This window comes from Rhinolophus hipposideros (assembly GCF_964194185.1).
Source record: "Rhinolophus hipposideros genome assembly, chromosome: 21".
Classification (NCBI taxonomy): domain Eukaryota; kingdom Metazoa; phylum Chordata; class Mammalia; order Chiroptera; family Rhinolophidae; genus Rhinolophus; species Rhinolophus hipposideros.
Window position 1 is genome coordinate 8,981,479 of NC_138067.1, and position 27,712 is coordinate 9,009,190.

At 45.2% G+C, this 27,712-nt stretch overlaps 1 protein-coding gene across 2 annotated transcripts; it reads right to left on the reverse strand.

Moving 5' to 3' along the window:
- Positions 1 to 544: 544 nt before the first annotated feature.
- CES5A (carboxylesterase 5A) lies at positions 545 to 26,639 on the reverse strand (the record flags this gene model as incomplete). Of its 2 annotated transcripts, none has more annotated exons than XM_081030804.1 (13): positions 545 to 890; positions 978 to 1,050; positions 3,229 to 3,378; positions 9,634 to 9,781; positions 12,452 to 12,520; positions 14,718 to 14,858; positions 16,183 to 16,287; positions 18,254 to 18,358; positions 19,814 to 19,967; positions 21,397 to 21,530; positions 22,995 to 23,133; positions 25,204 to 25,408; positions 26,537 to 26,639. In XM_081030804.1, the coding sequence occupies 13 exons, from the start codon at positions 26,637 to 26,639 to the stop codon at positions 641 to 643; spliced, it is 1,776 nt and encodes a 591-aa protein (XP_080886930.1). In that variant the 3' UTR covers positions 545 to 640. The 2 variants fall into 2 exon arrangements, with proteins under 2 accessions (XP_080886930.1, XP_080886929.1); XM_081030803.1 differs by having other exon boundaries at positions 26,519 to 26,639.
- Between the last annotated feature and the right edge of the window lie 1,073 nt (positions 26,640 to 27,712).

A 27,712-nucleotide genomic window follows, 5' to 3' on the forward strand; every position in this document is an offset into this window, starting at 1 on the left:
GGATGATGGATTAGTCTGGACCCCATCAGGGAAACATGTTTTCTCCTTGGTGTCCCTGACCTGAACTTGCTACCTAGGGTTTGACTTCTGTGTTCCTGACCTTGGAGGACGTCTGGTTTCCATTGCTGAGAAGGAGGCTCTCTGGCATGTCTCCCTCCTTCATATATCTTTGAGTCAGAAAAGGAACCCAGTTCAACCTAGTGAGGTTCAGGACGTCCATGCTTGGCTTGTGGCTGAAACTCACCTGGATTGGGAATGGAGGACTCATATTTCCGATAACACACACTGACACCTTCTCTGGTAGACAGTCCACTTCAGCTTGGACGCTGGGGTGGGAGCTGGAGTTTTCAGCCCAGAATTAAATTCTGTTCCAGTATCCATTTTACATTTTGATTTTATTCCATAGGCATAACAAGGTCATTATCATACCAACTAATAGGCCAGCCCTCTTGCAGATTTCTTGAGGAAATCTGGCAGCCTTCAGGGCAAATTGCATTTTTTGATGTTGAAAACCATTCCCTAAGGATCATCCCCAAGTTGGCAAAACATGAGCTAAAGCACGTGATTCCATAAAGTAGCTAAAAACAGAATGAAGTCAAAGGTGGTGAGAGAAATTGTAGAAGGAGAGGGATAATCAGAATCATATAAAGATAACTTCGCCAGGAGCAAAAGAGAAAAAGAAAGGCAGGAGCAGAGAAAGGAAGATTGAGGAGGAAAGAGGAGAGTGGAGCACTCCGGAAGTGGACATTATCAGGGGGACAGTCTTCGTCCAAAACTCCACATCTTGCTCTTTCAGTCTCTGACCCACGCTGAGGTTCAAGTCCAGCTGCAGGTACCGCTCCATCTGATCATAGGCCGGCCACAGAGGCAGGCCTTCCCCATTGGGGTCCCTGGGAGTGAACAGAAACAGGGGTCAGGCTTCCCTCCCCTAACTCCTGACCCAGTTGGCTGCAGGGGAGGCCCGGAGGGTCACGTACCCGGTCCGAGCAAAGTTGGCCCAGTATCTCATCATCTTCCTGCTCAGCAATTTCTCCTCCTCTGTGGCTCCTTCTGAAGAAGATAATCACAAAATCTGGCTCTCAGTGATTTGCCAGACGCCCAAGGTGCCTCACATTTGATTAATGTCTTCCACATCTCTCCTCCAGTTGGATCCTCACCGACCTACCAAATCCCCGTTACTAATTTTGTATTTGCAGATACTGAGGCCCAGAGCCACTGTGCCTTGCCCAAGGAATCATGGCTTCCCGATGGCGGAGTCTGGACACATGCGAGTACCTTCCTTGTCCACCCATTGCTCTCCCAGCCACTCCCACGAGGCTGCAAGTTCCTCAGGGAACAGAGACCACCTCTCTCTCTCTCTCTCTCTCTCTCTCTCTCTCTCTCTCTCTCTCTCTCTCTCTCTTTCTCTCTCTCTCTGTCTCTCTAACAATGACTTAATTATTGTATTTATTTGAAACAATAATATTTGCTCACAAGGATAAAATCAAAAATGCAGAAAGAGTAGCTAATGAAAATAGTTTCTCTCTCTTTTCTCGCCACCATCACCAGCCTCAGAGGCACCATGGCTACCAGTTTCCTGAGCGCTCTGAAGACCAGCGAGTCATGGACAAGAGTTTAAGCGGACAGGTCTTTACACACACCGTAGAATAACGGACACACATTCTGTAGCTGTCTTTTTGCTAAAATTCTATGTAGGACATAGTTCCACGGGGCTGCCTATAGAGCTTCCATATATGTATATATATGTACACATACATACACACATACATATAATTGCATGTATATAATTGCATATACATATGCAATTATATATAAATATATAATTTGTGTACCCACTGCTCTATTAATGGATCTTTACATTATTTCCAGATTTTGCTGATAAAAACAATACTGTAGTGTGCATGTATATTTTTGCACATGTGGAAAGAATAATTGCACCAAAAATCCTAGAAGTTGAATTGCTAAGTTAAGGACCATATGCATTTCAAAGTTTCATAGTTTTCCATTACTTTATGAGGTTGTCTGTTCCCCGACACCTGCTTGAAGAATTATGCAAAATATATTGCTCTTCCCAACCCTGACCAATGAAAAATGATTCCTCAGTCAAGGGAAGTTTGCAGTCTTCTTGTTGTCAGTGAGGCTGAGTGGATTTTCATGTTTAAAAGTCATTCGTGTTTCCTTTGCTATACGCTGTCTATATCTGTTACCTGGTTTTTGACTGGGTTGTTCCTTTGCTCGTTGATTTTAGGAGCTCTTTAGATATCAAGGAATTTAACCCCTTGATGCATATGCCCTTGATTTTTTCCAGTTTGGAAAGTCAATGGGCTCATCAAATACTCCAAGCTCAGTAATGGCTGCTGAGTAATAATAATAGTAACATTTAGTAAGCACTTCTGTGCTTATGACAATTCTTCCATTTAATCTTTATGACAACCTAGGAGGTAGTTCTGTTATTATCTGTATTATAAGATGAGCATAAATAAATGAAACAATGACTAGACCACAGTGCACAAACACACACCATGTGACCAACTCTGTCCTTATCTTCAAGAGGCCAACATGAGCTTGTTAAAAACCTGTATGGTGCTATTTTTTAAACTAAATATTTTAGTGACATCTCCCATGTGTAGTTCCTATAGCTTTCTCTATTGATAACCTCATCTGATTGGCTTGTTCTTTCAGGCATTGGACAGGTCGTAAATTCAGGAATAAATGTGCTAATAACCTCACTAGTAACAGTTCATAAGCATATACATTAGGTCACCTGGATCCAGACACTTTGGGCCAGGATTATGAAAAATGAGATCCTTGCCCTTTACAGCCCCGGGTGCCAGCCCTGTGGGAGTTCTGAAAAGGGCAAGGAGGGTGAGATCAGCAGGCAGGGAGGTGGAAGAAAGTGATTCTAATATTCTTTAAAAATTGCATTCCACAAGTGCCCCCAAGCCCACCCCGTAGGCTTTAGTAAAAAGGGAAACACTCATCAAGCAAATGTTGGCAGCTCTTTTTCATCCTGGTTTCGAAAAACACGAGTTGGGTGCATTTTCCAGGGGAAGGTCTTGTTTTTAAACCATAGATAAAATAAATAAATTAAAAGTAGTCCTCCAAGCACTTGCACTGTGTTGGGGCCGGTGAGGGGTGTTGTGCTAACAGTGGGGAGTCGTGTTTCTCCCCGAGCTCGTCCCAAGCTTGTGTTCCTGCAAGAGCAGCCACCTGAGGCCAGTTCCTTACCGAACATGACAATGTCACCCTTGAGGAAGGCACCTCCGAAGACAAAGCGAATTTCATCAGAGTGGTCGGCTTTAACGAAAGCTGGCTTCGTGTCATGTAAACACTGGGGCCGGTGCTGAAACTCGTAGAAGTACACAGGTGCGCCAGCATCTGCAGAAACACAGGAAGGGGCCCATGGCAGGCAGGCATGCATGCTCGCTGGGGAAGCTGGGGCTGGTCCTGCTTCCCAGCCCATCTAGTCCTAGATGCACATACCCATGGGTGGGACAGCCTGGAGACAAAAGGTGACTTGTACCAAGCTAACTTTCTTCTTCCTTATTTGATTCCAGTGTTCCTGCTCCAGAGGCCCTGACACCTCTGGCGACAAAGAATTCACTACCCCTTAGAGCAGCCAGAGAAGGCAAGAGTTCTGCTCAGAAGAGCCCTTCATACTGATCCAAGATCCACCTCTTTGTGACTTCCTCTCACTGACCCCAGGTTCAACTGTCTGGAGACAAACCGAACAAACATATTCTCTGATCCCAAGATGCTCCGTGCAGCCTACATTCATCACCTCTCTTCTACTAAAGGTTTTGCTCTCTCATTTTCTCCCTCTTTCTCCGATCATCATTTTTTTCTCTACTGGATCATTGCAAACATTCTCTCCCAAACACACATTTGCATACATGCATACAGCACGCACATGGGCACACACAAACACATACTCTTGGTCTCCTCCTCCAGTGACTGGCTTATTTTTCTAAATGCCTTCTAGCAAGAACCCACAATCCAGTTGCCTTGTATTCATTACCTCTGCTTCCTCTCCTCTCATGCTATCTTTTAACTGCAGTACCATTTACGGACAATAAAAAGCACACATCGTAACTGTACAATTTGACGAGTTTTTACAATATACATGTTCATGTAACCACCACCCTCGTCAGGATACAGAGTATTTCCATCGCCCCAGAAAGTTCCCCTGTGTCTCCTAGTCACTCTACCAAGAGACAATGTTTTTATTTTGCCTCTGTTTGACCTCTGCATAAATGCAGTAACACAATGTTTACTCTTTTGTGTCTGGCTTTTTTTGCTCAGTACGATGTTTTTTTGAGAGTCATCCATGTTGTTGCATATACCAATAGTTGATTCCTCTTTATCATCAGGTAATATGCTATTGCATGAATATGGTTGAGTAATAGGTGTATGTTTAACTTTGTAAGAAACTACCGTTTCCCAGAATGGTTGCACCATTTGCCATTTTCACCAGGAGGATAAGATACTGAACCTTCCACATCCGTGGCAATACTTCTTGGTAGGGTTTGTGTTTTTACTCTTAGTCATTCCAGTAGGTGTAAATGGTTGCCTCATTTGGGGTTTGCTTTGCATTTCCGTGATGACTAAAAATGTTGAGCACTTTTTCATACACTTTTTGGTTTTTGCATACTTTCTTTTGTAAAGTGTCTTTTCAAGCCTTTTATTCATTTGGAACAGAATTGTTTGTCGTTGCATTACCAAACGGTAAGAGTACTTATTCTAGTCTGGATATGGATTTTTTTGTCAGATAATTAATTGTACTGTAAATATTTTCTTCCAGTCTGTGGCTTGCCTTTTCATTTTCTTAATAGCATTGGGTTATTGTAGTTTTTATTTTTATTTTTTGTAAAATACACATTTTAACCATTTTAAAGTGTGTAAACCAGCAGCTTGTACCTTCAGGATGTTGAGTAACTATCACCACTATCTAGGCCCAGAGCCCTTTTAGCACGCCAAACAGAAACAACAGACCAATTGAGCAGTCACCCCTCCCATTCGCACTTCTTATTCCCCCCATTCACCTCCCTGTAAACTTTGTAACTCTCTAGATTTGCCCATTCTGGACATTTCATATAAATGGAATCACACATGTGGCCTTTTGTGTCTGGCTTGTTTCACGTAGCGCAATGTTTTCAAGGTTCATCCATATTGCAGCACAGTGCCACATTTCTTATTATGACCAAATAATCCATGGTATGAAGGTACCACATTTTGATTACCCATTCATCAGTTGATAGACACTTGGGTTGTTACCACTTTTTGGCTAGTCTGAATAAGGCTGCTCTGAACATTCACATACAATTTTTGTTTTCAATCCTCTTGGGTATATTCCTAGGAGTGAAATTGCTGGGTTATATGGTAAATTCTATGTTTAACATTTTGAGGAGCAGCCAAACTGTTTTCCACAATGGGCATACCATTTTACATTTCTACCAGCAGAATATGAGGGTTCCAGTTTCCCCACATTCTCAATAGCATTGTTATTTTCTGTTTTTTGTTTTTGTTTTGTTTTGTTGTTTGTTCTTTTATTATAGCCACCCTAGTGGCTGTGAAATGGTATCTTATTGTGGTTATGTTTTGCATTTCCCTAATGACAAATAATGTTGAGCATTATTAGCCATATGTATATCTTCTCTGGAGAAATGTTCAATCCTTTGCTCATTTTTGAATTGAGTTGTTTGGTTTTTGTTGTTGAGTTGTAAGAGTTCTTTCTAAATTCTGAATAATAGACTCTTATCAGATATATGATTTGCAAAGATTTTCTCCCATTCTGAGTTATATCTTTACTTTCTGTTATCCTTTGATACACAATAGTTTTTAATTTTGATGAAGTCCAATTTACCTATTGCTTTCTCTTTTTTATTATGCTTTTGGTGTTATATTTAAGAATCCATTGCCAAATCTGATGTCATGGAAATTTGCCCCTCTGCTTTCTTCTAAGAGGTTTACAATTGTGGCTCTTACATTCAAGTTTTTGAACGATTTTGGATTAATTTTTGCATGTAGTGCAAGGGGAGGATCCAGCTTCATTCTTTTGCATATGTCATCCAGTTGCCTTAGCACCATTTGTTGAAAAGATGATTCTTCCCCCACTGAATGGTCTTGGCAGCCTTGTCAAAAACAACAGACCATATGTGTATAGGTTTATTTCTGGACTCTCAATTCTATTCCATTAATCTATATGTTCATCCTGTGTCAGCACTGCTGTGACTTGATTACTGTTGCTTTGTGGTGAGTGAGTTCTGAAATCAGGAAACGTGAGTCTTCCAACTTTGTTCTTCTTTTTCAAGATTATTTTGGCTATTCTGGGCCTCTTGCAATTCCATATGAATTTCAGGATCAGCTTGTCCACTTCTGCAAAAAAAGGAAGTTGGCCTTTTGATAGAGATTGCATTGAATGTAGGGATTATTGCCATCTTAACTATACTAAGTCTTCCAATCTATGAACACAGATGTCTTCTTATTTATTCTTCATTTCTTCCAAGAATGTTTTGTGGTTTTCAGCATACAAGTCTTATACCTCCTTGATTATATCTATTCCTAAATATTTTATTTTGTTTGATGCTGTTATAAGTGGAATTGTTTCCTTAACCATATTTTTGGATCATTCATTGCTAGTGTGTAGAAATACAATCAATTTTTGTATATTGATCTTATATCCTGAAACTTTGCTAAATAAGTTTATTAGCTCTTATGGGTTTGGGGGATTCTTCAGAATTTTCTATATATAATATCATTCCATCTGTGAACAGAGATAGTTTTGCTTCTTTCTTTCCGATTTGGATTCCTTTTAATTTCTTTGTCTTCTCCAATTGCCCTGGCTAGATATTCTAGTACAAGGTTAAATAGAAGTGGTGACAAGAGACGTTATAATCCTGGTCATAGGGGTAAAGTTTTCGGGTTTTGACCATTAAGTAAGATATCAGCTATGGGTTATTCATAGAAGCCCTTTATCAGGTTGAGCAAGTTCCCTCCATTCCTTGTTTGTTGAGTGTTTTCATCATGAAAGGGTGTGGGATTTCATCAAATGCTTTTTCTGTACCTATTAAGATACTTGTGTATTTTTTCCTTTATTCTATAAATATGGTATATTATATTGATTGATTTTCATATGATGAACCATCCTTATATTCCTGGGATAAATTCTAGTAGGTCATAGAGTATATATTCCTTTTACTACGTTGCTAGATTCAGTTTTCTAGTATTTTGTTGAGAATTTTTACATCAATACTCATAAGGGATACTGGTCTGTAATTTTCTTTTCTAGTGTTGTCTTTATCTGGCTTTAATATTAGGGTACTACTGGCTTCATAGAATGAGTTAAGAAGTGTTCCCTCCTTTTTCACTTTTTTGAAAAATTGGTTTTAGCTCTTCTTTAAATATTTGCTAGAATACACCAGTGAAACCAACTGGTCTTGGGATTTCCTTTATTGGTAGGTTTTTGTTTACTGATTCAGTACCTTTTTTTGTTATAGGTGTATTCATATTTTCTATTACTTCTTGAGTTGGTTTTGGTAGTTTGTGTGTTTCTAGGGATTTTCTAATTTTATCTAAGTGCTGTCATATGATTGTTCATTGTATTCTATGTTAATCCTTTTTATTTCTGTAATTTCTGTAGTAATGTCCCCATTTCAATTCCTAAATTTAGTCATTTGAGTGTTCATTCTTTCTTTGTTGATTAGTCTCACTAAAAGTTTGTCAATTTTGTTGCTTTGTACAAAGAACCAACTTTTGGATTCACACCCATTCTCTCTATTGATTTCCTAACCTCTATTTTGTCTATCTGTGTTCTAATCTTTATTATATTCTTCTTCTGTTTGCTTTGGGTTTTCTTTGCTCTTTTCTTTTTCTAATTCTTTGAAAGGTTAGGTTATTGATTTGGGATCTTCTTTTTAATGTGTGTATTTATGGCAATAAATTTCCCTCTAAGCACTGCTCTCACTGTACTCAATAAGTTTCAGTATGTTGTGTTTTTGCTTTTATTCATCACAAAGTATTTTCTAATTTCCCTTGTAATTTCTTCTTTGATCTTTTGATCATTTAAGGGTGTGTTGTTTGTTTAAGAACTTTTGTGTATCAAAGCACATTATCAAAACAGTAAAAAGGCAGGCCACAGAATGGGATAAAATATTTGCAAATCATATATCTGGTAAGGGATTAATATGTATAATATATAAAGAACCTCTAAAATGCAACAACAAAAGAAACAATTGAATTAAAAAATGGGCAAAGGACTGAAAAAGACATTTCTCTGAGAATACATACAAATGACCAAAAGGTGTATGAAAAGGTGTTCATCAATAGTACCAGCGTCACACATCATGAGGGAAATGCAAATTGTAACCTCAGTGATACCACTTCATACCCGTTTGGATGGCTATTGTAAGATAAAATTTAAAAATAGCAACAATAAAATAACAAGTGTTGGTGAGTACGTGGAGAAATTGAAAACTTATGCATTGTTGGTGGGAATGTAAAATACGACAGCCACTATAGAAAACAATATGACAGTTCCTCAAAAATATTAAACATACAATTACTGTATGATTCAGCAATTCCACTTCTGGACACACATCCAAAAGAATTGAAAGCAGAGACTTGAACAGATATGGATATACCAATGTTCACAGCACCATCGTTCACAATGACCAAAAGGTAGAAACAACCTAAATGTCTATTGATGTCTGACTGGATAAACAAAATGTGTTATATACATACAATGGAATATTCTTCAGCCTTAAAAAGGAAAGAAATTCTGATACATGGTGAAACATGAACGAATCTTGAAGGCATTATGCTAAGTGAATTAGGGCAGGTACAAAAGGCCAACTAATATATGATTTCGCTTATATGAAGCGCCTAGAATAGTCCAACTCATAGTGACAGAATGAGTGGGGAGTTATTGTTAACAGGGACAGAGTTTCAGTTTAGGATGATAAAGATTCTGGACATGGATCGTGGTAACAGTTGCACAACATTGTGAATAAACTTTAATTCCACTGAATTGTACATTTAGAAATAGTTAAAATGATAAATTTTTGTTATACACATTTTGCCACAAATTTTTTAAATGTAAAAAAAAAACCAATGTGTTGTTTAATTTCTAAATATTTGTTCATTTTCCAAATTTCCTTTTATTATTGATTTCTAATTTCATTTCATTGTGGTTAGAGAAGAAACTATGTATGAGAGGAGGGAGGGTGGGAGGGAGGAAGGAAAGTGAGTGGGCTTGTGTGCCCACAAATAATCTTCTTTTTCTGAATGCGACATCCTCCTTATAGTTAGGATGTTTGGAAAGACACTTCCAAACAGAAAGTCATCTGGGAGACTGGCCCCAGAAAATTACGGGGAGGTAAGAATTTTCTACAGGGGCCTGAAGAAGAAGGAACAGAAACAACAAAAACTGATGGGCATTCCTGAACTCTGAAAAGCAGGGGAATCACAAAGGTCAGCGTGCAGGGTTGTATCCCAGACAGCCTTGGGAGTCCCTCTCAGTGAGGGAACAGAAGGCAGGGCAGGCAGCCAGTCAGCAGGCAGCCAGGATCCCTGCAGCCAGAAGCCTCACCACGCTGTGGCCCTGCAGGGAGGGGGTGAGGAAGCTCAGAGACTCACCTCTGTGACAGCGAGCTGTGACCAGCCCAGGGACCACAAAGAACACATCTCCCAGCAAGTCCAGAAAACGATTTCGTATCTCAAACTGGGAGTGCTGGTTGTGGAAGTATTTATCAGCCAGAAGGTATAGATACTGGGTGGGGATGTGCTGTAAAAAATCGTGGTCACAGGAGATCCAGGTCAATGACAACAACAAGCACGTTGAGCACGTGCCTGTGCAGGCGTAACTCTGAGGCCTTTACACGCATCGTCGCATTGTATCCACACACCCACCCTGTGACATCAAAATGAGCTGTTTCACAGAGGAGGGAACTGAGGTGCAGAGTGGTCAAGTGCTTTGTCTGAACTAGTGGAACCACGATTCTTTCACAAGTGTATCTGTATCTAAATCCCACGCTCTTAATTATAGTACACATGCCTCTCTGACATGTTTCAGAAACAGCCACCGCTGGGCAAAACTGGCTAGATCCTTTGCAGGACCCAGTGAAAATGTGGGGCCTCTTGTTCAAAAATTACAAGAATTTCAAGATGACGACAACAGAACATTCAACCAAGTGTAGGACCCTTCTGAACATGAGGTCCTCTGTGACCGCACAAGTGGCACACCTGTGAGACCCACCTGCTCCTTGTACCAGCAATGCCTGCCGGCCTTTACTATTCCATTTAAGTTAGTTTGTCTCTTGGAGTTCTCGCATCTATTAGGTTGGTGCAAAAGTAATTGCGGTTTAAAAGGTTAAAAATGCAAAAATCGCAATTACTTTTACACCAGGTTGATATAAAAAGATGGGTTGTTCAGAGGGTTACGCGAGTGGCAGAGAGCAAAGCATGCTGCCTGGCATGGAGTAGGTCTTCAGTTCTGTCGGTTCCCCAAGACCCATTGCCATGTCCTTTAACAGGGCACCCATCCCATGCTTTGTTTGACCTGGCCCCAGGGTGTCATCAGTCTTCAATCCCTCAGCTCGCCCCAGAGGGGGAAAGGGAAACTGGTGAAGGTTCAGGGTCTGCCACACTGGTGATGCACTTGGGTCTTGTGCTCTAGGAAAAGCTGGGGCAAGTTGTTATCCCTCAAACCCCCAATCTAAGACAGAGGCACAACCCTTCAGGGTTTTCTTTGGGAGTGGGAGGCACCACATCCCACAGCAGCAAGTGCTGCTCGGACTGGTCTGTCGGGTCCTGCAAAGGCTGACTGCTTTTCATCAGGCCCAGAGCACGCGTGCCCCCACTTTTGCTGTATGACCAACAGACCCGTTGGTGTTCAGGGTACCCAAGGTGGGTACAGATGCTGTGTGGAGCCTCTGGAGAACCCCAGCAGGCAGTCACAGCTCTGGAGCTCTAGAGCAAGGCTATGCCATCTGAGTCAGAGAACAACTTAACATTCGAAAAGCACCACCTGCCTTGCTACTGGGCCCTGGGAGAGACTGTACACCCATCTGGTCCTCCTGCACCTTCCTGCACACCTTGCTTCCCATTCCTGGGACCTAGCTCAACACACCTCCTCTTGGAATGCCTTCCTGCTCCAACATTCCCCTTCCCTAAGGCCGAGATCAATGACTTCCTCCTCCATGAGGCCATCTCCCATCTAGCCTGAAAGATTCCACTGTCTGACATATTTTAAATATCTTTCAAATCTTAGTCCCAAATCTCATCACCAGACCGCCAAGACTCCGCCCACATCCCTTCTAGGCCTTAGGGCCCTAGAGACTGCCTACCTCCAGTCTGGCCCACTCTGCAGCCACAGGGCCCTTTCTCAAATGGATATGGAATCATGTCGCTCCTCCCTGCCGAGCCCCCAGGATGACTTTATATTCCTTCCATAGCAGCAAGCATCCGCCACTGCTGCAGCCACCCCTCCAGCTGAGTTCTTCACACTTCTCTGCTCCTAATTGGGCCTCTTGATTCCTCTGGCTCCCGTCACCCCTGCTTCTCCAGCAGCCAGACAAACCCAACTCTTCCTCCAAAACCCTGCCCCGAGGGACCACCTTCCTGCCTGTGGACACCACGGGGACTCGGACATCCCTCTGCCCTGGTCTTTGTAGCAATGCACTGAGGTGCCTGGTCACGTATATTCACAACAGTCTACAGGTTCCTCAAGTGTAGGTGGGGCGCCTGCTTGTCATTGCACCCCAAGGCCCAAAGGGATGTTGGGGCATGGGGATTCTCAATAAATGTTTGTTCAATGGAAAAAACGAATGAAACAAACATGGCACAGAGGACACACTGAATGAATATTTATGGAAAGAAGGAAGGAAGGAAGGAAAGGAATCCATCTTTATAGCCTCCAGTCTAAGATGTATTTGTGCAGAGAGCGAATGAATGGTTGAATAATGGTCGCTGGTGTTGTTAGAACATAGTATAATGCCTGGGTGGCATGCAGGTAGGTTTCAGAATTCAGAACTTTTCAGGTTGTAGATAGGTAATTCAGTACACATGCTACATATTATACAACATGCTGGGGAGAGGGGCAGCACTCCAGTCCCCCCATTAATATGTCCGCAGAGAAACATATGAATAGTGAGATAAATAAAGTGAATGAATGCGTGGGAACAATAAGATTGATGGATTGCATATCGGTCTAGGTCAAGTTTGGTTGCCATGTGGGTTACAAAGAGCCTTTGGGTTTTCAAAGCTCTTTGGATTTTGAGATTGTGGATAAACAACTGTGGAACTCTACTTAGTAAAGATCTGTTACATAAATGAGTGAATGAATGAATGAATGAATGAATGAGGACCATCTATACTCCCAGCCCCCACCAGAGTGTGATCCAGGGAGGCATGTTAAATGAATCTCGGAGAGTCACTGTTGCCCAAGCTCACTTACCAAGATGGTGTGTATCAAGTGCAGGGCGAGAGACTTGTTGGAGCCCTCAAGGATCTGAGGAATCTCCTTCTGTGGAGAAAAGCAGGTGAGCACATCAGATGATCAGAAGGGAATTGGCCTCCGTGAGGCCCAGCCACCCGCCTCTCAGAGGGGAGGCAGGGAAGAGTGGGAACCCTTTCAGTCCCCAGGGGGCCATGTGCAGGAGCAATACAATTTCTTCTTCTCACATTTGATCAAAGGCAGCCTTTCCCCGTTGTATCTGTAGTCTTAAGGGACCTGAGTGGCCGCTTTGTGGAAAGGCCATGCTACGGGCTGGAGTTGTGCTCCCCACCAATTCCTACCTGGAAGTTTTAACCCCAGGGCCTCAGAATGTGATTATGTGTGGAGATAGGGTTTTTAAAGAGGTGATTGAGTTAAAATGAGGATATTAGGTTAGGCCCTAATCCAATTGACTGATGGCCTTAGAAGAAGAGGAAGTTTGGACATTCAAAGAGACACCAGGAATGGATGTGCACAGAGAAAAGACCATGTGAGGACACAGAGAGAAGGTGGCCACCCGAAGCCAAGGAGAGGCCTCAGAAGAAACCAGACTGGCCAGCACCTTGATCTTGAACTCAGTGTCCAGAACTGTGAGAAAAAAAATTCCTGTTGTTTAAGCTACCTAGTCTGTGGTCCTTTGTGATAGCAGCCCTAGCAAACTAATACAGGCCACAAATTGGCTTTGACGCCAAGTTCTAAGAGAGATCAGAAAATCTCAAAACCAGTGGTTTGCTTTTTAAAGACCTTCGTAATCAGGGATTATGAGAAGCCAGCAGTTGGCAGGCAGCCAAGAACACAGGCTCTGCTTGGTACATAATAAGAGCTATGAGTGATTATTTGTTAAATGGCCCTTCCCTGACCAATATTACAATTTACAATGAAGAGGGTAGAAATACTATTCTCTTGTCAAATGAATTTCCCTGGTACATTTTCTCCTGAAAATCTCGGAGGTAAAGAATCCCGAGGGTGGATATTTAAACCTGTCTGTCTCCTGGAATCTGAGGGAAGCCCCAGCACCGTTCAAGGTATCCACAAATATATTTTAACTACTAAGAACCCTCTCCGTATGTTCCAGAGCTGGGTTTGTGGCCATCAACTAGCCTTGTCACTTGACGAACCCCTGTATTCCATAACCTCACTTCCCCTAGCTTGAAGGGAGGAGGTTGGTCTATGTAAATGAGCTCTGATGGGACTGTAACCTTGAGGACAGAGGAAAAATTTATTTTGAATATAGAGGGTCCTCTCACACCACAAGGTCAAGAAATCATGGCTCCTTCTCAGCATTCTGGCCTCAGCTCAGATGCTCCTTCCTCGGAGAAGCCTTTGCTGACCCTCCCTCTTCCCTTAAGAAGCCTTCTCTGCCCACTTTATGTCCTTCACAGCACTTATCACTCATGAAACCATCCTTCCAACATTGCATTTCATCTGTCTCTGCCCTCGAGAATGGAAGCATGCAGAAATACAGAATCACACTTGTTCACTGCTCAATGCTCGGCTTTTCTAAGAGTTTAGAGCGTCTACCGTGCTTCCCTGAAAATAAGACCTAGCCGGACAATCAGCTCTAATGTATCTTTTGGGGCAAAAATTAATATAAGACCTGATCTTATTTTACTATAAGACCGGGTATAATATAATATAATATAATATAATATAATATAATGTAATATAATGTAATATAATATAATACCAGGTCTTATATTAATTTTTGCTCCCAAAGACGCATTAGAGCTGATGGTCCGGCCAGGTCTTTTCTGGGAAACGTGGTAGTAAATGCTCAGTTCATTCTTGTTGAGTGCGTGACATGATTCGATGACTGTGTAATTTGCAGCAGCCTAGAGAGCATTCTTGGAAGTCCAAATACCAGAATGGAAGCTGGACACGAAAGTGAAGGCCTGAAGTGTTTCAAACCTACATGAATTTCAGCTTGGAAGTCGTAACTGTGCTTATTTGAAACACTAATTTGTAATGTTTTGAACAAAGCTCAAATGGATCCCATCCTCTCTTGGTGTTTCATACAGATGTTTCTGTTGCTTAAACCTACACAAGCTCTGGCTGACCCCAGTCCTCAGTCACCCTCCTTCAGGGAGAGGAAAGATGACCACTATACTTGGCTGATGGGCTCCAGCCCTCAGAACGCTTGGCGTCATCTATGGGAATGCCCCACTGTGGAAGCGAACAGCTGCCTCGCTGCTGAGGGCGCTAGAGGAGGCACAGCTGGAATTCTTACCATGGGCAGCAGGTAGCCACCCTCGTGGTTATTGACGCCGATGATAGAAGGAATTGGATTGAATGCTTTCTGAGTCAACAGTGTCACAGGTTCGTCAGGAAGGAAAAAACCATTGACCACTTGAGTGAAAGACTTGGTTTTCTGAAAGGAAAAGAGAAAAATTGGAAGCTGTCTCTGTTCACAAAATCTGCTGTCCCCAAACCTTAGCCAACCTGAGCCAATCCACCCTAGTAAGATGTGGGAACAAAGGAAAAACAAGCCACTCCTGGCCCCATGTCAAAGGGGGCTCAACTTCTCTGTGCCTCAGTTTCCTCCTCTGTTAATCGGGGACAATCATAGCATTTACCTAAGGAAAACAGCAGCCCAGCACAATGGTTCTCAGAGTATGGCCCCTGGACGGCAGCACGAGCACCCCCGGGAACTTGTTAGAAATGCACATTCTCAGGCCCCACCCCACGCCTCCTGAACAAAAAACTCTGGGGGTACAGTCCAGCCAGTTTTTAAAGATAAACCCTCCAGGTGATTCTGCTGTATGTTCAAGTGTGAGAGCCACTGGCCAAACGCAATGGGCAGCGATGGCCTGGTGAGTGGGCCTGGCACCTCTGCCTGAGAGGCCTTCTTTGGCTCTGCCTTGGATCTGGCTGGGTATTTCCTGGGTCTCAGGAAGCAACACCTGGCTCCATTCGTGGCTTTTGTTGTCGTGTTGTTTTGTGGTTTGGGGGTGGTTTTTTTTTTAGGTCTCTGTTAGGGAGTGGTGGTAGAAGGGAGCACAGAAAAGAGCTTTCACCCCACATCCGGTCAAGGACTTGTTCCCTGCTTCCTGGACTCCAGTAGAGCTCACACACAGCACGTCCTCAGTTCAGGACCAATAACTACGTAGTAACTTGCAATCTGACAGACCTTGCTCTTCCAAGGCCTATCAGAGGATTGGAAGGGACAGAAAAGATCATCCAGGACAATGACTCGTCCAGTGATTGACATTTGTCAGCGGCCATCTGGACCCATTTGCACAGCTGCAGAGGTGGGTATCACCGCTTTCTAGAGGAGCGGATCCTTTTTCAGACAACTGAGTTGTTAGAAAGCTCTTGGTCACACCGAGCCACAGTGGCTTCCTAACAATACTTCCAGCTCTTGACCTTGACTTTAGCTTCTGGGGGCGTATGAAACAAGTGTGGTCCCTTTTCCCAGTGAGATGCCTTCAGTGACTTAGGTAAAACTTTTGTGATTTGCATTTCGCTGGATCTTCTCCAGGCGAAGCAGGTACCCCTGGCCCAGCAAATCCCTTACATTACCTTACATTACCCCTATAGAAGGGGTCTATAGTCCACATTTTTACAGCCATTACTGCAAATCCCTACCCACATCTTTCCAAGTCCCAAGTCAAAATAAACAAGAGAGTGATAGGATTCGTCTCCCACGCCATTCAAAGGGCAGCCCTGCCCCCACACGCTCTCCTCCACTTCACCTGGTTGATGCGCAGCAGTTCCTGGGAAGGCTTTGCCCTCAGGCACTGCAGCAGGGCCTCCGAGTCGGCTGTACTGCAACCACAGATGTTCGCAACCACCTGCAACTATTTCCAGAGAAGGACCACGTAAGAACACGGTCCCGAAAGCCTCCAGGAAAATGAAAATTGGAAAGAGTCCTGGATCCAGGCTCCTGCCTCTCCACAGCCCCATGCGACTACAGTGCAATGGACGCAGCGGGTCAGGCTGGCACTGCGTCATCCTTACTCTCTTGCCCAACCCTCTTTGTCATCGTTATCAATCACCAGAGCTGGGCGTGGGGATTTGTCAGTCTGTGTCAAGATTCCTGGTCACAGAGACACATGCGATGTTGGCTCCATTGTGATGTCACAGTCCTGTCATGTCGGCTCTAAGCCTCACAGAGCCTAGAAGCCCACGTCTGGGGTGCCAAATAGAGCCAGGAGCCCCCAAGACAGAGGAGCAGCTTTGCAAGCTCCTTAGTTGTCTGTTGAGGCATGATTCCGGCTCAGAGTCTCGGCTTCTCAGCTCTGCTCAAGCCTCAGCCCCACCTCCAGGCGGGAATGCCTGATGTCTTTATCTGTCTCCACACCAATTTCACTCCTTCTTTAAGGGCCAAGTCCCACATTCTCCAGGATGTCTTTTTAGACTATTGCAGCCCCTATGAATCTCTTCCTTCTCTGATCTCCCGTCCCCCCAAGGATCCCCACCTTCTCAACCTAGCCCTTTGCTAGACACCTTCTTGCCCTGTCACCGAACTTGTGTAGAACTTGTCCCTGGAAAGTGGTGGCCCTTAATCTTCTGAGGTTCCTGGATGCTCTGAGAAGCCAATGAAAGCTCCAGACCCTCTCCTTGGGAAACTGCACAAACATATAGAGTCTGCATGCAATTGTAGGAGTTCGAGGACCACCTCCCAAACATATCCATGGTTTCCAGGTTTAAAATCCTTCTCACAAAAACATAGTCTTCTCAAGTTAGTATAATGCCTTCTCCACTTATAAACCCACAGGCTCTAACATACAGCTGGGAAAACAAGGGGCATTCAATATGTGTGTGGTGAATGAATAAACATATGCACACACTGAACGTAGCTTGTATCGTGTTATTTTCTATAAGGTGTTTAAGAAAATGCACCATTCACAGGGATAATACCCAGGAGATGGCTGCACAGCCCCGTGTTTAATAAATATTTATTGAATCAGTCAGCTCGTTTGTGAACTTATTCATTCAGGAAACATATATAGTTGTTTAATATACACCAGACATTATTCTGGGACATGAAAGATAGAGAGACCAGGTCTCACTATCTGGTAGGGCACAAAGACAAGATGACAGATGACAAATATCTGGGACATATGTGTCATCTCTGCCTCAAAATCTCAGACAATATTAATAACTCACAGTGTTATTTCCCACTGAGCTGGAAACAGCCTCAGAAATTTCCTTATCATGATACTCTAGATAAAATAGAGTTGGTACAGGAGATGAGCTGTATATACTACAGGGGACTGAGTTACATATAATAAGCAAAGAATAAAGAACAAGATGTAAGAACTGTCACACATACACACACACTCGTGTGCACCAGCAATATTGCATGGTGTAGCTGGACCCATTTCCTGTTGAACCAGGCATTCCACGGAGCAACAACTGTGTTTCCCCGAAAACAAGACCCAGCCGGACCATCAGCTCCAATGCGTCTTTTGGAGCAAAAATTAATGAAAGACCGGTATTATGTTATATTATATTATATTATATTATATTATATTATATTATATTATATTATATTATATTATATTATATTATTATACCTCGTTTTATGTTATATTAAAATAAGACCAGACCTTATATTAGTTTTCGCTCCCAATGATGCATTAGAGCTAATGGTCCACCTAGGTTTTCTTTTCGGGGAAGCACGGCAGACTCCCCTTGGGGCACACCAGGCTCTTTGGCCATGGCGGGTGAGGACAGCCAAGCACATGGTCTATTGACACCTGACCACATTCTCTCCTGACCAAGGAGAGGAAGCTGGAGAGGTGCTAACAATATACTTACATCCTCATTTCTCTCTTCATCACGGGCCTTCATGAAAGGGATGATGGCCACCCCACTCTCCATGATGGCTTTGTGGAATAAGCCATTGGCCATGGGGGACAGAACCTGGTGAGAGAACACAGGAGACCCAGCAAAAGTTATTTGGGGGCTCCCCACCCATCACACATACCATCCATCCCTTCTTTAAAGAAACCTTCCTAGGAAGCTTCCTGAAGAGTTCTAACCTTAGAGGTAAAAAAAGTCCTGCTGTAGGGGGTTCATTGACAGCCTGTGAAAGTTCGGGCAAATTATTTCTCCTCTCTGAGCCCCAGGTTCTTCATGAACGGTGAAGTTAAACATTCTGGCGTGTGAGTGCTGCCAGCTCCCTTACTTCCTAGCTGAGTAACCCCAGTCACTTTGCTCAATATTTCTAAGCATCAGCTTACTCTCCTATAAAATTGGAGTAAACCGTGAGCCCATGCCACAGAATGGGTTTGGGGAGTACAAGAAGTAATGAATGTAGAAGGCTTTTGCCCAGTGCTTGGTGAAATAATAAACACTCATGAAATGGGGGCTGTCATCATACATGTAAAGTTGAGTTATAAGGTTGTTTTGAAGATTGAAAATAAATACCTTGTATATCGTCAAGTGTTATACAGCAGCTCTCTTAACCCACCTCCAAGGAACTGATTTCTGTAACTAACAGGTTCACTGATGCCCAGGAAATGCTGAGCACTCAGGGCCAGTGGGCCCCTTTCTATCACCTCTGCTCCTTTCTATTCCCATCAATTTCTTGTCAAGTGCCAGGTGTGTTTGTTTCCAAAACTTTTTCATCACTTATAGTTGCTATTGTAATTACATAATCAATGAACTATCCTGGGAACCAATGAAGTATGTGTGCAAACAGAAAACAAAATTATGTGTGTGGGGGGAAATCCCTGATAAAGGCAGGTAGCTAAAAAATATTGCTGTCGAACTAGGGGATGAACAAGATAAATCATGTGGGGGGAGGAGTAGAAAACTCTATAAGTGTGCTGCATTCACAGACTGGTTTGCACGTACAAGCTCACTGTAAAGAAACTGAAACCACAATCTGAGGGCAAGGAATTCTGTGGGGGGTTCCTGCAAGAGAGTCATGCTGGACCTCCAGTCAGCAGAGCGACTCTGAAAAGAGAAGACGGTGTATCAAACCACGGTGAAGGAAAGAAAGTACATGTTACGTTGTAAGTGAAAATAAAATATTCACATGCATCCTTTGTTATTTTATGCTTTAACCGAGTTTTTCTATTAAACAAGTAATTACCGATCCTGATAATATGATAGCAGTGCTGTGACTCTACAAATTTAAATGATTTTTCCTCAAGCTATCACTCTGTGATCTTGGGGGATTCATTTAAACTCTCCGATGACAGCCTTCATTCTTCAGATGAGACTGAGCCCCTAACTCACGGTGTGAGGCTCAAGGCAGATGATCCATATAAAAGTGTTGGTTTGACATGAAGCACCAGCAGGTGGCCCATCGTCCTCCTTTTTGTAATCTCCCTCACCGAGGTTCATTCGAGTCCCAAGAGGAGAACTCACAAGGTTGGACACACTTATGGCTCCCGCTGACTCGCCGAAGATGGTCACAGAGCGTGGGTCCCCACCAAAGGACTCGATGTTCTCTTGGACCCAGGTTAGGGCGGCCAGCTGGTCCATGAAGGCCCAGTTCCCAGGAGCGTGCTGGTCCCCTGTGCTGGGGGCAAGGAGTGGGGTCAGAATGCCGAGTAGGCCACTGTGTGTTTTCCGCAGCCCAGGGAATTGGTGGCAGAGGCTGGGGGCAGATGTCAGGGCATCACTACTCCTGCTGGGGAAGGGCTGAGAGTCAGCGACCTGGGGTAGCAGTGAAATCCAGGCTTGGTTCTCTCCCTCTGCGGGGATTTGGGTGTGAGAATTTGAGGAAAGCTATAGACCCCAGAAAAATGCACAGATAACTTTGTAGGTGCAATGTCAGGGTGTCCATAGGCACCTGTGAATCCACGGACTCTAGAAGAGTCTGCAGCAGGGAGTGAGAGCTCTCTTAGCACAGAAGTGCCAGGAAATGACTAAAGGAATAATAATGACAATAACTGCAGCGGCAGCTCCGTGCATGACACGATCCTATAATCCTCTCAACCTGTGAGGTAGGTGATGATGGTTTTTCTCCCTTTGCCCCTCTGGGTTTTATCTCCACCATCTCCACCCTTCTCCCAAAACTCTGACCTCTATGAGCTGCAGCACCCAGGCTTCTCACTGTGTGCGATCCGTGGGAGGCACCAGCTAAGGACTTGGGGGTGGGATATCCAGAGACTGGGACGTTTATCCTACCACCTCATACCCGTCTCTGCTGGGAAGAGGTTTGGGCAGTGGCTGCATTTCTCCAAGGTCAGGGCTCACGCCACTTCCCTTCAATGAAATCTGCAAGCAAGTGCTAAGGATACCACTGGATACATCAGCTCCTTCTCACAGACTGGAAATCGGGACACAGAAAGGGCAAATCCTTTGTCCAAGACCTGAAAAATCGCCGATTCGGGATTCAAACCCAATGAGTCTGGCCCCAGAGTCCATGCTCCTGGCTGTGGCCCCAAGATGTGGCCTGTTTCCCAGGATGGGCAGACAATTGATGGGGAGGGAAGCCAATGCAATGGAACATTTGAGAAGCCTAGAGGCAGGGCCCTTTGGCAGAGACGCCTAAGTGCTCATACGTCCTGTGTCCTCATCTTCCAGGGCACAAAGCTGAGCTACATTTCCCCATCTCCCTCGTGTTGGGTAGGTCCATAGAAGTGACGAGCACCACCTCCAAACTGACCTGGAAAGACCTTCCTCCCGTGATCTTTCAATCCCTTTCTCCACCTGTGGCCAAATGGAGAGGGTGCCTGATGGATTGTGTGGAAGGATGTCTGTCAGCGAGGAACACTCAACTGGACTTTACTTGAGTGAGAACGAGATTTTCATTGTTCTAAGCCACTAAGACTTGGGAGTGCTATCTCTTATAGTCGCCAAAATCACATAAGTAATCTGGGTCACATTTGTTCAATGTCACTGAAGGCTCATTGCTCCTTGAGATGCTGAGCACTGAATCCCCTATGGCTGCTGCACAACTGCCCCTTGGGGCTCAGGGGTGTCAATCACTTGGGGACACTTACTTGAAGAAGCCAAACATTCCCAGCCGGTACTGGGTCGTCACAACCAGCACGTTCTCATAGGCAGCCAGGGCAGACCCATCGAAGGTGGAGGCTGAGCCAGTCTGGAAGGCGCCCCCGGGGATCCACAGCATGACCTAAGGAGGGGAGAGGAACCTTCCAGTCAGCCCACCAAGCCCACATATCCCCTCCCTATGCATGTTGGAACCTTCTTTCTTTATGGAAATAGAAATGTCTCACTTTCCTTTCTAAATAGCATCAGAGATTTTTTCTTTTGAAGTAGACCCAGGGTTAAGCCTGTGGGCTCTAGTATATGAGTGCCTAGGTCAGATTCTGAGCTCTGCCACTGACTAGCTGTGTGACCTTGGGCAGATTACTTAACCTCTCTGAGCCTCATTTTTCTCATCTGTAAGATATGAAGAATGACAGTATTTCACTTAAGAGGTTATCATGAGGTTTAAACAAGATTCTGCCTCTAAGGTTCATAGAACAACGTTGGTACATTTCAAGTCTCAAAAAGTATTAACTAAATATCATTGAACTTGTGACCCACAGGAAGATGGAAATCATCATAAGCCATATACGAGAGCAAAAGCAGCGTAAGCTGTTTTAATGTAAGGCTTTTTCCTACCTACAAAGAGAAGAGAAGAGAGGAGAGAGAAAGAGGGAAGACAAGTGTGGAAACTTTATTGATTAGAAAAATTGGGACCGGGGAACATATAACATTATTTCAATGGTCCTATCACTACTTATATACTAAATAATAAATCCTTTCCATTCTCTTTTTTAAGGTCAGGTTAGGGACTAAAACACTTGGGGCAGGAAAAGACAAGAAAGCCACCAAGGAAAAAGGAGAAGTGGACAAAGCATTGGCTTTGGCACCAACCCTGACGCTTCCTGTATGTAGAGCATGGAGCAAATCACTCACACCCTTCCTGCGCCCCATCTTCCTCATCTGGAGAATGGGTCCAATACTCATCACCCACTGAGTTATTGTGGGATTAGATGAGATAATGCACGGTGCCTGGCACATAGTTAGCACGCCATGAATGTTGCTTATGATACAAGGGCGCAAGTTTCCCGTGGCAGCGGCACGGGGGACAGAGGATGACGGAGGGAGTGGTGAAAAACTGGATGGTAGACTGTACATTTTCCACTCACTTATACAGAGATATTTTCCATTCTTAACTGAAATACTTCACATTATTACCTGACTGTCTTCATTGCAAATAGAAAAGCTAGAGAATGCAACTATCCTGTTTAAAACAGGATTTCCTAAACAACAACAACAACAAATCAGTCCTTTTAAGTGGTGTCTTTTCTAAATGTTTACAGACCATTCAATACTCAATGGAGGGGAAAAATAAAACAAAATAAAGTCAACGTTTAAGTCACTGCCAATAAAGAAGCAATCAGAAAACAAGATGAAGGAAATCTGTCATTAGAAGGATTTTGTAAGAAACTTACTAACATGTCAAGTGACTACATTTCCCTTTTACCCAACACTGGGCTGGGTCTGAGTCCAGACACCCAGCCCCTCTGCCTGCGTCCCAGCCCAGGGAGCTGCTAGCTGGAGCTCCCAGCATGGCAGGTGGCCTTACGGGGAGCTTGGAGCCAGTGTCTGCGTGGGCCGGCGCATAGATGTTAAGGTACAGGCAGTCTTCCGACACTTCCAATTGGGGGTACCGCACCTTGAGAATGTGTTGATTTGAGAGCAGCCAGTCTGTGTCCTGGAGGCACCTTGGAAAAGGGGAGGAGAAACCCCCAGAGTTTCTGTCGGCCAACTTGCCTAGGAGGGGACAGTTCTTGTGACAGCAAGGAAGCCTGGCAGTCTCCTGCGTCTAAGCAAAAGGCTCCTAGGGGAGCTCTGGGTACAAATTTAATCATGCAATCCCCACCCCTGTCCCCGCACAGTGGCATAAACAAGCTGTGATTCTCTTTGATCTGCTGCCCCGGTAGGAAAGCACACTGTGCATGGTAATTGTACCACGAACCCCGAGGCTCCCCGGTGCCTACACTCATCACCATAATCCGACACACACAGAAAGGCTCAGACTGGCTCAGCAATTCCCCAAACTGTAGAGGACAGGACACTGGGTTGCACGTGAAGGGCTTTGCTCTGGCAGCTCTCTCTCGTGCCCCAGAGGAACAAAAGGACGTTTCCAGGCTTCTCCAGGAAACAAAGGAGGTAGGTGTGCAGGGAGACTCCTGCATCTAGGCCTTTGCTCAAGCTGGACCCTCTGCCTAGACTGCTCTCCTCCTACGTCTGCTTGCTCATCTTCCCTTTCTTTCAGACTTGGTTCCAAGGCTACCTCCTTCAGGAAACCTCAGATTTCTCCGGTTAGTCCATAGCTCTCTTTGGAAACACCTACATATTTTGTTTTCTTTCCTAGAACTTCTCCTAGACCTGCAGATGTGTACTTTCATGTCCCCATCTCAACTGAGCTGTCGGAAGCATAGGACTCTGTGTTAGTCACCCAAATCCCTCGTGGCCCCTAGCACCAAGCCTGACACGTGGGAGGATTACGTGAGATTGCATACGTGAATATTTCTACAAAGTGCTCAGTTAATGTTAGTTTTTTAAATAAATATGATTAATATTGTACAGATTTGCTGCAAATCTATCCCAACAAGTTTTTTTTTTGTTTAATGCCTTTTTGCCCCTTTGTATGTTGTTTAACAGAAACTGAGGCCCCATGCTTTAACAAAGCCGTCTCGGACGTCCCCTCAAAACTGGGCTAGGTGGTTCTCTGTGCTTCCTCAGCACTGTTCTCTGGTCCTTTACGGTGGCCCTTGTCACTATATTTTAATTGTCATTATTCTTTATGTCCCCCCCCACCACTACCAGTGTACAGGTTCCTGAGGGCAGCTGTGTCTAACCCACTGTGGTGTCCTCCAGGGCCATTGGGAGAGCTGGTTTTGGAGTTGGTTCTCAATAGATATGATCTGGATGAATGAATGAATGAGTGAATGAGTGAATGAACAGATGAGTTTCAGCTTAGTGTCCTCAGTCTCTGGGGTCTTCTTCTGTGGCTTAGGGAGATTCCTGGCACCAGGGTACTCCTTCTGTCTGGGACCCCAATGCCAGGAATATGACCAACCGGCGGGCCTCACAGAACCTGAGAGTCCGAAGACTCTTGGGGACTTCCAAGTCTCAGCTCCCACCTAGCACACACAGCCCCTCCACAATTCACTGGGGAACTGGTTACCTACCTAAGCGTGACAGTTTGCAGTGACTGGGAGCTCCTTACCTCCCCATCACCCTGTGTGACAGAGACACACTCGTGTCATCATTCCCCAGGTATGTATGGATTTCCCACTGTGGGCCAGGCTCTCTACTGAGCACAGTGTTGACAGCTAGACCTAACGTCCCTCTAGCGTGACTCTTCCCTCTATAGCCCTTATCCAGTCTGACGACGGAGACCATGCCTAGCTGAGAGGTCACACAGAAACACCAGACAGTACCCTCCAACCCAGAGTCAGTAAGCCCATCCCAGTTGTTCCCAAACCTGACTTGTCTCAGAATCCCTAGAGAGCTTTCAGAAACCCAGCTTCCCAGGCCCAGCTCTGGTGATTCCAACTCAGGAGGTCCCGAGGGAAGCCCAGGGGCTCTGCATGCTCTGAACGATACCTCCAACAACTTTGCCCATCAGCCAGTTGGAGAGTCATGCGGTCATTGAAGCCACTTCTATGCCCCCACCCCACCCCAAAGCCCTGCTTTCCCACTGGGCTATACGACCTTATGCCCCCTCAATGCTCTGCCCCCACTCCCAGGTCACAGGCTAACCATGGGACCGAGCCTGGTCTTACAATTTAGGGTAGGACGTGGCATCTCGGAAGTCATTCCAAGGCAACGCAGGCTCCGGGTTCGCAAATCGCAGGAGTCCTAGAGGAGGTGCAGCATAGGGGACCCCGAGGAACACATTCACAGGCATGGCGCTTCCCAGCACAGTGGCTTCCTTTCCCCGGACCCATCCCAGCCTGGTGTTCCTCACTGGTGCATCTGCAGCTGGCCCTGTGGGGACACGTGGGGAGCAATCAGTGGGCTGCCAAGAGGCCAACAATAAGCCGGACGCAGAACTCCCCCAGGTGGGAGTGCTCTTTCTCTGCCCAGAGGCTGTGCAACAGGAAGTATCTGGATTCCTTCTCTGGGAAGCCATCAGCTTCCCTCAGACTGCCTGAGAAGTCACCTGCGTCAGAGCACCATCTTAGTGCCTCCTGGGAGCACAGCAGGAAGCCACAGCCTTCACCCGGTTACCGTGGGAACCCATCTCCCTTCTGGGCATAGAAGCTTTCCTTTCCTATGAAACTCACACACACGCACACACACACACACACACACACACACACACACACACACACACACACACACACGAGGCTCTGTAGGCCCCAGGACGGCACGGAATCATCTGGCCCAGAGCTTCCCAGACTTCAGTCTTTTCCATATTTACCAGCACACTTGTTTGTGCGTCATCTCTATGACTACTGACTGTTTATTTTGCTTAAAACTGCATTGAAATACACTTTTCAAATTTACCTAGAGGAATCTGAAGCAATAACACCTGAGGAAGTGTGGTTTTGATGAGTTAGGAAGACATTTTTGAATACACATGAAAATAAATATACAGCAAGGAAAATAAAAAATTTTCACACAGTTGCCACCTGAAATCAACTCATCCACCTCCGGGGTCTGAGGAATGACACTTCTGAGACTGAGAATGCAGGTTTCTCAGTTTCTACATGCAACGAGGAGCCTTGAGAAATGAACTGCCCAGCTATTTACTTGGCAGGACCCAGGTGTCTCAGCGCTTCCTCTGCTAATGTTATTTCAACAGGAAGAGTTCTACCTGGGCAGCCAGCACTGCAGAGACACGGGCTGCACCTCATGCTGCACCCCAGTGCCCAGGACACAGGGTGCGAGCAACCCAAGGGCAGGAGCGGGTCTTCTATGCTTTACCCATGTGCCCAAGAAGGCGATCTGGCCCTGAGGCTCTCGGCAGCCCCCGGACAGTGATCAGGTGACCCTCTGTCGACCCTCAGAGAACTCTGAGCACTAAGTTCACGTCCGCCAAGGAAAATCCTCCAATGTGGGGAAGTCCCCCCAACCCCTCTCCTGAGAGCCCACTCCCATTGGGTGTCTCACCCTCGGTGGCCACTGCGAGGATCCAAACAGCCCAGATTGGCATCTGGCCTGGGCGCCCCCACTCCCCACTCATCTGGCTGGCCTGCCTGAACTCCCCGGACATCCACGACCGCTGCTGGCCTCAGAGAGCTTCAGTCAGGGACAAAAAAGGACTTCCTGTTGGTAAACAAACGTTGGGCAGGCAGACACAGGACGCAGGGTTGGTGAAGAATATCATCAGACCAAGATTGGAGAGAGGACTTGGCCAAGCCAGTCTTTCCTGTTCTGATTTACATAAGACGCTGATGATTAACTGTGGAGCTGGGGAAAGACCATGTCTTAGGCATTGGGCCCATAAGGTGGTAGAGGAGAAAGGCCATTGGGATCAGGTCAGCCAGAGACCTCTACTCAGAGGCCTGCAGGGGCTGGGAAGGCAGCAAGCAAGCCGTGACAGACGGCTTCAGGAGAGACAATTGGGGCGGGGGGGGGGGGACTGTGGGAAACTGGGCAGCGCATGCTCTATCTAAAGGGGCAACGACTCCTCAACCCCAGGAAATATTTATTTGGTTTGTGACCATATAGGTCGGCCAAACCAGAAGTGTACAGTATCTCTCAAGTTTTAAGTGTGGCTTCAATTAAAAGTCACGATGTGTCCAATGCAGCATTTCTTCTGGTTTGAACTGTGTTGTGTGTAAAACTGGCAATTCTGATCTAGACCCAGGCCCTCCCATGTGACTATGTGGTGAAAAGCCCAGGGAGGTTCTGCTGGGGCCGGTCCTCAGCACTTTGGGTTAAATGCTTGGCAGCCATTACCTCATTTAATGCAATTATTCCCATTGACTAGATGAGTAAACTGAAGCTCTGCAAGGTAGGATGAATTGTCAGGTATCACAAAGCTGAGAAGCAGCACAGCTGGGACTTGAGCCCCAACTTCCCGCCTCCAAACTGCGGGTTTTGCCATGTAGGGAGGAAGGCAGTCAGCACCGCAGAAACAGGCCATGAGAATCACTTAATTTTCTAGGCAGCTGAGTAACCACTTGGCCTCACCCCCCAGGACCTTGATGTCTCCATCAGTAGCTTAGACTAGTTGCCTAGAGAGATACAGACCTTTGATGGGCTCTCTCTGTTCTCCCAGATGGCTCTGCTGAAACCCTGAGGGAGAAACTAGAATGACAGAGGACCTCACTCCAAGGCCTG